Here is a 12034-nt window from a genome sequence, read left to right as displayed (position 1 = left end):
TGTCGGCCCCGCCCCGCGGGGGGAGCCCGTGCCCGGGGGCGCGGCCCTGCGCGCGGTTCCGGGTCGGAGCCTGCGCCTGCCGCCCCCAGCCAGGGCCCCGCGGGGCTGTAGCCGGGAGGGCCCCGGAGCGAGTGAAATGCGGGGCCGGGCGGGGAGTGACGGGCCGTGCCCCGGGGGCAGGGAGGCGGCGGCGCCTGGGCTGAGGGCTGGAGAAACTCCTCGGACTGCCCTCCCCCCAGGCCCGCGACGGGCCTTTTTGGAGAGTCGCTGCAGGGCTCCCACGGGCTGTGGTGGGGAAGACGTGCAGGGATCTTATGCGCACCCCACCTGAGAACTCGCCTTCTGCTCGTCTCTTTGCCGGGAGTAGTCCCAGGCACAGCGCCCCAGCGCCGAGAGTAACTTCTGCACACAGGAGTAGGATTTGGTTCTCACTATTTATAATTTGGTCCGGGGGTAGGTGAGAGGCAGCCGTGGGGTGTAGCGTCCAGCTGCATGTGAGAGATGCAGGCTTGAGAAGCGTCGCTAAAATGTCAAAAAGCGAACTCTCTTCTAAGACATGAATTTTGCCCGAAGGCACAAAACTGACTCTTGCCAATAGCCAGAAAAAACAATGGATTGTAACACTGATTAGCGCTATGGAACCACTTGTTACACTGGGAGTGGTGAATTGTGAAACTGGCTATCATGACATTCAGGGTTGATTACGGAGGAGCATTTTTAAATGTTATAACTAACACAAGTCATACAGCCTATTTTGAAGAGTTTGATGTGAATAGGGATGTGAAAGATTAACAGGTAGGCATCATGAGTGATGCTTACTGGTTCTGGTTAACCGGTGGGGACTAGAGCAGCTTGTATCTGGAAGAAGAGGAGGATGGACACTCCTGCCTGTTCCCCTTTTATTGGTTAAACATTATGCTTAACCTGTTAAATGGGATTTTACATCCCTAGTTATGAACATACATTAACCTTCCCAATTATTTCTGAGGTAGATGGGCAGGCAGATATAATTATCTCTTTTAAAAATGAGTAAATGGAAGCATGTGGGAAAGATTAGAAGGCATCCTTGAGTTAATACAGAGTGCATGTTGGAACTAGGGATAGATCAGATGCTCATTTAAACACTGAATCACATTGCTCCTATGATTATTTGGAGGGAAAGCAGTAAAACTCTAAAAATTGGTATCCTGTTGTGGGGAAAATACCTGTCTAATAGAAGAAAAGAATAGAGCCATGGAGGCTTGTTGGTCTGGAAGCGAGGTGAAGCCATTAAGCTTATCTTCAACATGTTGTCATGAGGTGGTGGCAGGAGAATTTTCCAGCAGGTGGAAATGAGACAGAAGAAATGGGACCTGCTTTCTCCCTGCCCCAGCTCAAAACACCCCTGTCTTCTGCTACAGTGAAAAGTGCTAGTCTTAACTGGATAAGGTCAGGAGTTAATCACAAGACTGGAAAGTATCCTCATAAGAAAGCAGCCGCTCTCAACTAGGGAAAAATTATGTACAGTGAGCAAAGGCCAGGAAATAAGTGTAAACGATGTATATTGCAACAGGTGTTAAATAGATTTAGTAACTTAACACTAGTAAGGAATGACCAGCTTTCCTCAGGGGAGACTATAGCAAATGGTAATCCATATTCACTCTTTCTGATGAGGCATAGCATGAACTTTGAAGATTTTATTTTATTGTGAGGAAGAAGTTTTGAAGACTGCATGAAGGGATTATTGTAAACAAGTAGTCTCTGCTTGTTGTTCTGACTAATACGTGCAGACTAGAAACAGAATTTCCCTTTGGGAGGTGGTGGAGAAACTCATTTCCATTTGACAAAGGTTAGAACTTTTAGATTTTTAGAGTAATATTTTAGTCTTTATCATGCTTAGTCTGTAGTGGAGTGCTTCATGATCATGGAGTGTAAAAATTAAACCTGAACCTTTAAGGTTTAATTTAGTAAGCAAATGCAAAGTACCAAAGTCAGGGTGGGTGTGGGTGTGTGTGTGTTAACGTTATGACTTGGGGGGTTATGACTCTGATTTTTTTTTAATACAAAGTGTTGCATCGCTCTGTGTCAGAGCTGATCAATGGGACTTGTGCTGCTTGATTACTTGTGTGGTTTTGAAAATGCTACTCAGACACCTAAAAGTAGACTTAGGAACTTAAAGTTAAGTTCCTTTGCTGAAAACTTTGGCTGCTGTGGTTATGTATTGACCCATAATTATCCCCTATGCGGTACTAGGCATCCTTCAGTTTCAAGAGGCCATGGGTATGTATTATATCCCTGAGAAGTAAAGAATTTACTTGCTTTTATGGCAGCTGCAATTGTAACTGAGATGACCCTCTTGAAAGACTCTCTGCCACATCTGTCCCATTTAAAGGTGATGTTTTGACTCTTTGGGCTTCACCTTCTGTGAGCTCTTGTCTCCTGCTAAGCCAGGATAGTTTTCTGTTGGAACTCTGGAGACCTTTGTTAAGCTCTTGTCTTCAAAGGCTGTGGACTTGAGTATGATCTTCCCACTTGTTCATATCCATGTCCACCTCTTTGAGGTCCCACTTGTGTAACCCACACACTTAGTTACATTGTGGGTTACACTTGCACGCATCCTTGAAATACAGCTTTGGGCATTCTGGGTACATCTACACACAGTGTTATTTTGGAATAACATCCAAAATAACATAGTCTGCGTCTATACTACCAGCAGTTATTTAAACATAATATCAAGCTGGAGAACTACATACTCCAGCTCCTGTAACCCTCATTTTATGAGCAGTAAGTCAAGTCAGCAGAAGAGTGCTCTTTCTTGGACTTCCTGCTGTGCAGACAGCTTATTTTGCCTTTTGGTGCTATTTTGACTTAAGCTATGTAATTGATGTAGCTCAAGTTGGGTAACTTATTTCAGCTTTAACTCTGCTGTCATGTCTATCTGGTACGTAAGGAGGGGGACCACCAGGCATAACCCTGTCTGCACTCCACCCCCAGAATGCCCCAGAACTCTTACTGTAGGCAGAGTGTTGCTGCCCCAGTGCTTTGGGTCTGGAGAGGAAGGGCTGGACCAGGCCACACAGAATGTCCTCCTCCAGGTTTAGGGAGGCTGGGGCCATGTCTCATGTCGTCCGAGGCTCAGGCCACGCTGCATGCCCTCTGCCCTCCCCGGGACTGGGGAGGCTGAGGCGAACACATGCCTGCCTGCATTCCTCCTCTCCCTGTATAGGGTTGCCAGATGGTTGAAACAAATACCAACCCACCCCCACCAAAAAAAAACACGGGGGGGAAGGGGGGGGAAGAGACCAAGAAGACCCCTTCCCCTTGGTCAGCAGCCATTTTGTGCGGGCAGCCTTGCGTAACCAGGGTCGGGGGGGGGGGGGGGGAGGAGGAGGCCGGGCGCTGAGTGTTTGTAGGGTTACCAGGTATGTTGCTGGGGAAAAAAATCAGAAAATACTGGACATTTTAGGTGTCCGGTATTCTCTGAATGAATTGTCACCAGACAGGAGGTGAAAATACCGGACTGTCCGGATGAATACTGGACACCTGGCTACCCTATGCCTGTAGTTGGGAGGAGTGCAAGTATGGCACACTGCCCCACCTCCCTGTGAGGATGGGGAAGGTGCAGGCCTTAGAAGAGGCAGAGCTAGAGGTGGGGCTGGGGGCTTGCCTCCCCCAGCCATGCCTTCACCAAAGGTCCATCTCCTGTTGTGTAGACATACCCTCTGTGAGTACTTTTCTGGATACCAATTGGCTGTAGAGCAGGGGTGGACAAAAGGGCCTCAGTGGGCCAAATCTGGCCCACTAAGCAGGTGGATCCAGCTTGTGGAAGCCCTGCTGCTTCTCCCTAAGCCCTGATTGGCCTGGGGGTGGAGGGAGCATGCAAAGTCTACCCCGTGGCCGGGGCACAGGCACCTCAAGGGAACTGCCACCAGTTCAGAGCAGCTGGTGGTTCTCTCTGGAGGAGAGGTGGGAGCAGGGGCAAAGACTTCACATGCTCTTCCACCCCCAGACCAATCAGGGTCTGTGAGCAGGGAAGCACATAAGTATCCTGGTCCCACCTCTTCTGCCTGAGGCCCACCCCTTAAAAAATTTCTGGTGTGGCCTCTGGTCAAAGACTATTGCCCATCCCTGCTGTAGAGCATTCCCTTTGGGATGCACTCCTCACTTATTGAGAGCACATACCCACATCAGTGGTGGGTGTCTGTGAGGAGCGTTTACATGTTGAGTATGCTGTCCCATTTGAGCACCTCACAGTGGGGACTGCATACTTCCAGGAGATTCCAGAGGAAATGCATATGAAGGCTGTTGAGCCTCTCTTCCTGATGCGTATATAGGGTCCAAGTTTGGTTTCCACATGTGTGCTAACACATGCATGATACATACAGATCTTTCATATGTTCTGTCGGTTTGTTTTGCCATATCTCCTTCAAGCTAGAAAAGGTGCTACACAAATGTCCAGTGCTTGTGTTGAGTTCCTTTTCCAGTAAAAGGTTGATTGTGATAGTGGACCCCCAACTATGGACTCCTTCACCACTTCAGGTTCACATTTGCTGCTTCCACAATTCTTTGCACATTGCGTCTTAGGTTCACAGTAATACATGGACTTATGGTCCAGGCCCTCCCCTTACCCCAAAGAGAATTGGGGAAGACTCGCAAGCTCATGCTAGTTCTTGTTTTGGTAGGCATTTGTCAGGACTTTGTAGTTACACAAAATACATTTGCACTAAATATATATACAAAGTAGTCTTTGTATTTACTTATAAACTAAAGGGCCGAATTTGGGACCATTAGCAGACATTGGCTTAGTTGGAATCAGGATTTGGCAATTGTTTGGACAATGGAAGAAATCTTTGTGCTGATCTAAATTTAAGATTGCATACACGATAATGTATACATCACTTTTGAAAATAGTGCATGATGGCTGACGAACCCTGACTTCCAGGATTGTTTCTTTCATAGTTAATATAGATAATAAAGTTTCATAATAGGGATTGCATCTACGTATAGAAGAAAGAAAGACTGGCTCCATTGTTGGATGCTAGCTTGTGATGCAGGAGATGTGAATTCAGTTCTGTGCCTTGCTTCAGCCTTCCTGTGTGAGCTTGGGAAAGTCAATTCCTCTTTCTGTTCCTCCATTCCCCATCTGTAAAATGGGGATAATATATTTATATCTCTTAGGCTGTTGAGGATGGTTAAATACATTAAACTGAGGTACTCAGATACCATAGTGATAGAAATGTAGCCGTGTTAGTCTGGGGTAGCTGAAGCAAAATGCAGGACAATGTAGCACTTTAAAGACTAACAAGATGGTTTATTAGATGATGCTTGGGGGTCGCGTAACTACCATACCATACCATCGTCTAAGTATCTCAGTTCAGGTTTACAAAGCACCTTGTGTGGTTTGGTCCCAATATTAGAACTTCTGACTGCTACTCTACCTCAAATATGAAAACCACTTTTTAAATATCTAATTAAAATTTCAGTTTGGTTCAGAAGTGGTAATATTTACCATTAATTACCATTTCCTGGCAAATAGTTTTATGCAACTTTTCAAGTTTAGGCTGAAAGATCAAGGATTGAATTAGATGTTTTTAGGTGCATTGGAAACATGTTCATGGTAGTGTTCCTTCAGGTTGCCAGAGATTTAAATTGTTTGGTCTGCAAGAAAAATGTGCCTGCCTTAATCTCTATCCCATTAAAATTATTTATTATTTGAAGCAAAAGTGCCTCCACTTATAATGCAGAGGAAGGTGTTTGCATGCTCGGACTTGCTAATGGCACAAATGTAATTCTACGTTCACTTTTTTTTTTGGACTATTGGCTCTTCCATTTTCCCCCGAACCGTAGGCCAAATTCTTCAGGAAGGAGTTTAGGAAAAATAAGTTGGAGTTGACCTGAACTGCATGAGTTAATGGAGTTCTCAAGAACTTTCCCTTTGTCTAAATGTCCTCCCATTATCTCAAGTTACAAAATAGTCACTCAGTGTTGTGAGAAATTCCTGTTGAGCAAATCTTCAGGACACTAAATTTTTTCAGAAGCTGTTACAAACTACATTTGTAACTTAACCTGTTCGTGCATGCCATATATCACATTCACATTTGGCCCTAGCTATGATTTGTAATGTTGTCTATAGAATTCAAACAATCCAGTTGTCAGTCTGGAGGGACTACTACTTCAGCATAAGCATTTTTCACTTTATTATGTCCTGGAAGAGTAACCTTTTTAATGTTTGTTTGAAATAAGCAATGTAACTGAATATTTTATACTTGCATAGTATCCACATTAATAAATCTGTAAAAAAGTTTGAGGGGTAGCCGAGTTAGTCTGTAACAGGAAAAACTTAAACAAATAGACAAGTAGCACCTTAAAGACTAACAAAAGATGTAGATGGTGGTATGAGCTTTCGTGGGCAAAACCCACTTCTTCAGTTGACCAGAGTATAAGAAGTCCAGATCCAAGAATAAATAAGGGAAGAGGGAAGGGGGGGGGAGAGAAGGGAAAGGAGACAAATAATGACAGTGAATAGATCCCTGGTCACCAACCCGTCTATCACAATCGACTGGTGGATCGGGAGGGCTCGACCAGTTGATAGCGAGGCGTTAAGGGCCCCCCCAATTTCTCCCCACCCCCAAGAAGCCCTACTACCTACCTCCAGTGACAATGGAGGTAGTGCCGGCTTCCCACGGGGTGGATGGAAATCTGGCAGCTGCGTGCCACTTCTGGGGTTTCCGGAAGTGTGTTGCCTGTTCCCCATCTCCAGGTCTGTGGCACACCGGGGACTTGCTGCGCGGGGGGAGGAGGTCAGAGTCGTGCGCTGGGGCTTCCTTTCTCTGGGGGTGGGGGGTGGGGTCAGCACGAGTCCCAGGGGGAAGCACGTGATGGGACTTCCTTTCTCCGTGGTGGGGGGGTCGGCCCCGAGGGGGCATGTGCACAGGCTTCCCTCCTCCTCACGAGTGGGGAGTCTTGGGCCCAGAGGAGGTGTGCAACAGGGCTTCCCTTCTCTTGGAGGGAGGGGGGAATCCTGGGAGGAGGCTGGTGCAGGGGAGACTCTACCCCCACTGGCACCCTGCCACACTGGAACCCCCCTGCCCTGAGCCCCTCACATACCCCAACCCAAATTCTTGAACCCTCACATCCCCAAGCCTGTGGCTTGCTTAGTACCCCAACCCTACATCTGACCCCAACACTGCCCGGCCTGGAGCCCCCTCCCCGAGACAGCGTCCCCTTCTCCACCTCCTCCTGCATCCAGATTCCTCCCAGAGCTTGCACCACTCACCCCTTTCCACACCCAAATCCCTCATTCCCATCCCAGAGCCTACACATCCTGTCTCAACCCAGTGGGGGGTATGGCTAGACAGCAGGAGTTTTTCAGGATTCTGGAGATATCCCAGAAAAACTTTTGTGCATCCAGGGATGCATTTGTTCTTCTGCTTTTTTTTTAGTTCCTCTTTCCATGAGGAACAAAGGGGCTTCCAAAAGAAGGGGTTTTTCTGACATTTGGTCCAGTCTAGACAGGCCAAATGTTGGAAAAAACCTCTTCCTACGGAATAATGGGGGGGGGGGGGGGGAGAAGCAGCAGTATAAGGGTTGGGGATAGCAAGTGATGGAGAGGAGGAGAATAGAGATGGCAGGGCGTCAAGGAAGGGGTGGGGTGGTAGATCTTGGCTTGTTCTGTCATTTTAAAAGTGATCTTGGGTGTAAAAAGGTTGGAGACCACTGGAGTAGATGGTTCAAATAGTTATAACAGGCTGATAAGAACAATAACCTACCAACCAAACAACGGAGGTGCTAAAGTCCTAGGATGTGGAAGATAATGTGCGAGCCAATATCCTCGTTCATAGTATTTGCATAAGAATTGAACGTGTAAATGAAGTTGTTCATTCTTCTCTGTGTATTTGGCTTGTGGAATTGACCTGAAACAAAAAGGTGACTTGTCTAAGTCATCCATCTAAAATAGGTCTTTATTACCTGTTTTTCTGAATCTGAGGTGCAGAAGTTGAGTGACTGCAGATAACCTTCCATAGACTTCTTCTGTGATACTAAATAAGAACTAAATTCCCTTGAGTTCTAGTCCTGTGTATTAAGCATTGGACCATTTGTTAAATAAAACGGGAGTCAGAACGAGAGTCTGAGGTGCATGAGTGATCTTTGGATTTTTGCTATAACACTGGAAATTCTGAAATGACGAGTACATAGGAGGGTTGTGTGGAAAAATTTGTTAGAGGGACTTCATTCTAGTTTTTTACATTAGAATTGGCATCAGCACCCTGAAGTGCATCCTCAGGAAGAGGAAGAGCACTGCAGCTGCAAACATCTAAGAGGCAGAGAAAAGAGAAGTGGGGAAATCAGTGTTGGCTACATAATGAGTTGCTGATGAAAAGGGTCTCTTCAGATTTTTGCTGTGCTTCATAATATTCTACATTCATGGTACAGACAGAGGGACTGGAGCAATAATAGTCTCATCAGTCTTCAATTTTATTACAAAATGTAAATCTGACATTGGAGGCTTAATTCTTACCTGGATTTTCTTTTAGAAAACATTAATATAAACTTTCCAAGACACTTGTCTGGCCTTTTGCAGGTTGAAGACTACATAATTGGAGGCGATGAGAAGAACTGTATCTTTAATTTCTTGAAAATGTTGCATTTAGTATCTGTTTTCTTACACCGCCATCCTGTTGCTAGTAATGCCTTCCTGGTACTGTTTTCAAGATCAGTGAAATGTACAGAGACCTGGGAGGAAGTGAAATGTACAGAGACTGGGAGGAAACAAAGGCTACATACTTGCAAAAGTCTAATGAACTTTCTCAATTGCCATGGTTACTGCAGTTCACTCTTCTGTCAGTTGAGAATGAAGAATTGAAGGGCTTTGGTCAAAAGTAAAAAGGCTTGAATTAGTGCATCTGAAAGCTGCATTTGGAATTTCTTCGAACAGTGAGTGTAGTGAAGTTGCACAAAGCAGGTAAAAGACCTGAACTTTTGGAAAACTATGGAAAAACATTGCGGGGGCGGCGGCAGTGCTACTGACTAGTGATTTAATAGTATAGTTGATTAAATGATTAACCAATAAGAATCTGGTTATCGGTTAATGCTGTTGGCTACACACACTATCAACTCCCCCTGCGCAGCTCTGCAAGTATGTTTTCTAGCAGGCTGGCTGACAGCCTGGGTCGGTCCTGGCAACTATCCCTACTGCTGCTCTGCAATAATAGTATTAATGCAGTGCTGCAGTGGGGGTAGTTGCCAGGACCCAGCTTGAGCTGGGACTGAGTGATAACTGTGCTAACTCTTATCCATTAATCTTGTAGTCAAAAAATGTCAACTACACCATTGATGAATTAAACACTACTTAACAACACTACTACTGACTCTTAATGGCAGTGTCCAAATGGAAGGAGTGCATGCACTTCTTGTGAACAATGTTATGAATGGTTCACGTTGGTGATATTAAGTGAGGGAAAACAGTCTATGCTTCTGTGAAGCATAGTTTATGAATCTGGCCACAGGCTGTGGATAATGATAGAGGAACCGTGTCACTCTCCAGATGTGACTGATAACGTATTTAACTGATGGATGTGGGTGAAGTGCAGTGTGTTGGGTATGGGAGGACATCTTAAATAAGAATAAAAATTAAACAGCAGCTTGATGTCCATCCAGCCTTTGTAGTGTATGGAACAGTGGGGCTTCCTGAGAGAGACTTGGTATTTGGTCACATGTGATAAGTGGGTTTTTAATGTATATTCAGAAACTTGTTAGAGGATGCATTTAACTTTAACTTTGCCATGTCAAAGCTTTGATGTTCATACCAATATGAACTGAAAACTGAATTGTTTTTATTGCGGATGTTTAATAACAATTCATTGAATAGTCATGTAAGCGCACAATATTATTGGTTACACGACTATTCAATAGTTTCTCCCCCCCCCCCCCCCCCCCCCCGGGTGAGGCTGCCAGCCAGTGTGCTCCCGTCCCCACCCCCTGGGAGTCTCAAGCTCCCTGCAGACAGAGGCTTCACCTGCATCCTATGCAGCAACCTCCCCTATCCACCTCCTGCTGCCTCTGATAGCACTGGTTCCTGTGCCACCCCCCTCCTTTCTCCCCCCTTCCTCCCCTCCCCCGAATGCTTCTGAGAGGCGGCAAGGGGTGGAAGCGGCTAGTCAGCTTATGCTTATCGGATAGTTGCCTAGTTGCTTACGTTCCTAGTGCTGCCTCCAGTGGCTACTCGGCATATTGCTCTCCCTTGTGCTCACTTGTCTGCTTTCAATATTGCATCCCCTCCTCTGTCCCCTACCTTTCCATGTTATGGAAAAGTGTCTCATTCCTGGCACTTCCCATTTCTGTGACACAACCAAACCATGACCTTGCTCTTACTGTTCAGGACTTATTGTACATCAGTGGTCTCCAACCTTTAAAAGCCCAAGACTATTTTTTCGGTGTAAGTCAATCCAGTATCTACCTCAAACACACATAACATTGTCCCACCCCACCCCTTCTCCAGAGAGTGAGCAGGGTGGAGGCTTGGAGATCGGGTACAGGAGTGGAGGGTGGATGACATCCTGACATCAGCGCTTCCTTCTGCTTCCCCTTCCCAGTACAGCAAGCAGGAGGCTCTTGAAGGCAGCTCCAAGACAAAGGGCAGGAGGAACACAGCAGTGTGGGGGGAGAGGCAGCTGAGATACCAGCACTTAACAGCCTCTTGGCCAAACCAGTCAGGATCACTGGTTAACAGGCTCCAAGATCTACCAGTAGATCTTGATCTACTGGTTGGTTGACCACTGTTGTACATATGCTTTTAAAACCTATAAACAAACATGAGGTTTTATATATTAAATGTGGAACAATAGATTGGCCTGAATCAGGCTTAAATCTTTTTGATTTTTTCACAATGAATGTAATAGATGGGATGAACTATTCCTGGCAGAAGATTTGAAAGAACCTTCTGCAAAGCCTCCCATACATACTCAGATAATATTATAGCTGCAGTGTATTATCAGTGTATCTGAAGGCATTATATACCACAATAAAATGGGCTAGTAGAGAAACAGAGTTACTGAAGTCTTTAATTTTTTAAAAAAATATATAGATGTTACAATTGATTCCCACGCTTACAAATTCTTTCCTTTCCCCTATGCTCTGCAGAACAATTAGAGTATGGCTGAAGAGGGACAGTGGCCAGTACTGGCCCAGCATTTACCACACCATGTCATGTAAGTAATATAATACATAAACATTAATAATATGTTCTAGTGTTTATTACTAGAACGCAAGAATGGCCATACTGGGTCAGACCGAAAGTCCATCTAGCCCAGAATTCCGTCTTTTGACAGTGGCCAATGCTGGGTGCCCCAGAGGGAGTGAACAGAACAGGTAATCAAATGATCCCTCTCCTGTCATCCATTTTCAGCCTGTAACAAACAGAGGCTAGGGACACCATTCCTACCCATTCTGGCTAATACAGTAAAACTCTGATGGTCCGGTACTCCTGATGATCCGGCACCATCAGGAACCCGGAAGTGCTCCAGGCAGCTGGACCATTGGAGCTCTGCTCTGCCCCCGGCTTCCCCGATTCAGCCGCTGCTCTGCCCCCGGCTTCCCCGATTCAGCCGCTGCTCTGCCCCCGGCTTCCCCGATTCAGCCGCTGCTAAAGCTGACCAGTGGCTGAATCGGGGAAGCCGGGGGGAAAGTAGCTGGAGTGCTGCCGGGTAGGTCCCGTAGCGCTGCCCCTTGGGGCTGTGGGACCAACCCAGCAGCGCCCCAACTGCTCTGTTCCAGGCATCCTGATTCAGCCGCTGCTGAAACTGACCAACGGCTGACTCCAGGAAGCCCAGGGCAGAGCAGCTCTGCCTCAGGCTTCCTGGAGTCAGCTGCTGATCGGTATCAGCAGCGGCTGACTTGGGGATGCCTGGGGTAGAGCAGCTGGGGTGCTGCCGGATTGGTCTAGTAGCGCCGCTCCTCGGTGCTGCAGGACCAACCCGGCAGCACCCCAGATGCTCTGCCCCAGGCGTCCCCAAGAGCAGCTGGGGTGCTGCCCGGTTGGTCTCGCCGCGCCAAGGGT

General features: G+C 46.6%; 1 protein-coding gene across 2 annotated transcripts in view; it reads left to right on the top strand.

The window, feature by feature from the left end:
• Positions 1-12034, top strand: part of WDFY1 (WD repeat and FYVE domain containing 1) — a 34630-nt gene that overhangs the window by 454 nt on the left and 22142 nt on the right. The window contains exons 1-2 of one of the 2 annotated variants that reach the window (XM_075937563.1): positions 128-414; positions 11119-11186. In XM_075937563.1, coding sequence (XP_075793678.1) covers positions 11180-11186 — 7 coding nt within the window. In that variant the 5' untranslated portion in view covers positions 128-414; positions 11119-11179. Of the gene's footprint in view, positions 1-127; positions 415-11118; positions 11187-12034 lie in introns of those variants that run through there. The other variant, XM_075937562.1, reaches the window with a different exon arrangement.

The sequence above is a fragment of the Pelodiscus sinensis genome, chromosome 10 (genome assembly GCF_049634645.1).
Source record: "Pelodiscus sinensis isolate JC-2024 chromosome 10, ASM4963464v1, whole genome shotgun sequence".
Lineage (NCBI taxonomy): Eukaryota > Metazoa > Chordata > Testudines > Trionychidae > Pelodiscus > Pelodiscus sinensis.
The sequence above is the reverse complement of the archived record's forward strand: the minus strand, read 5'-3'. Positions and strand labels throughout refer to the sequence as shown.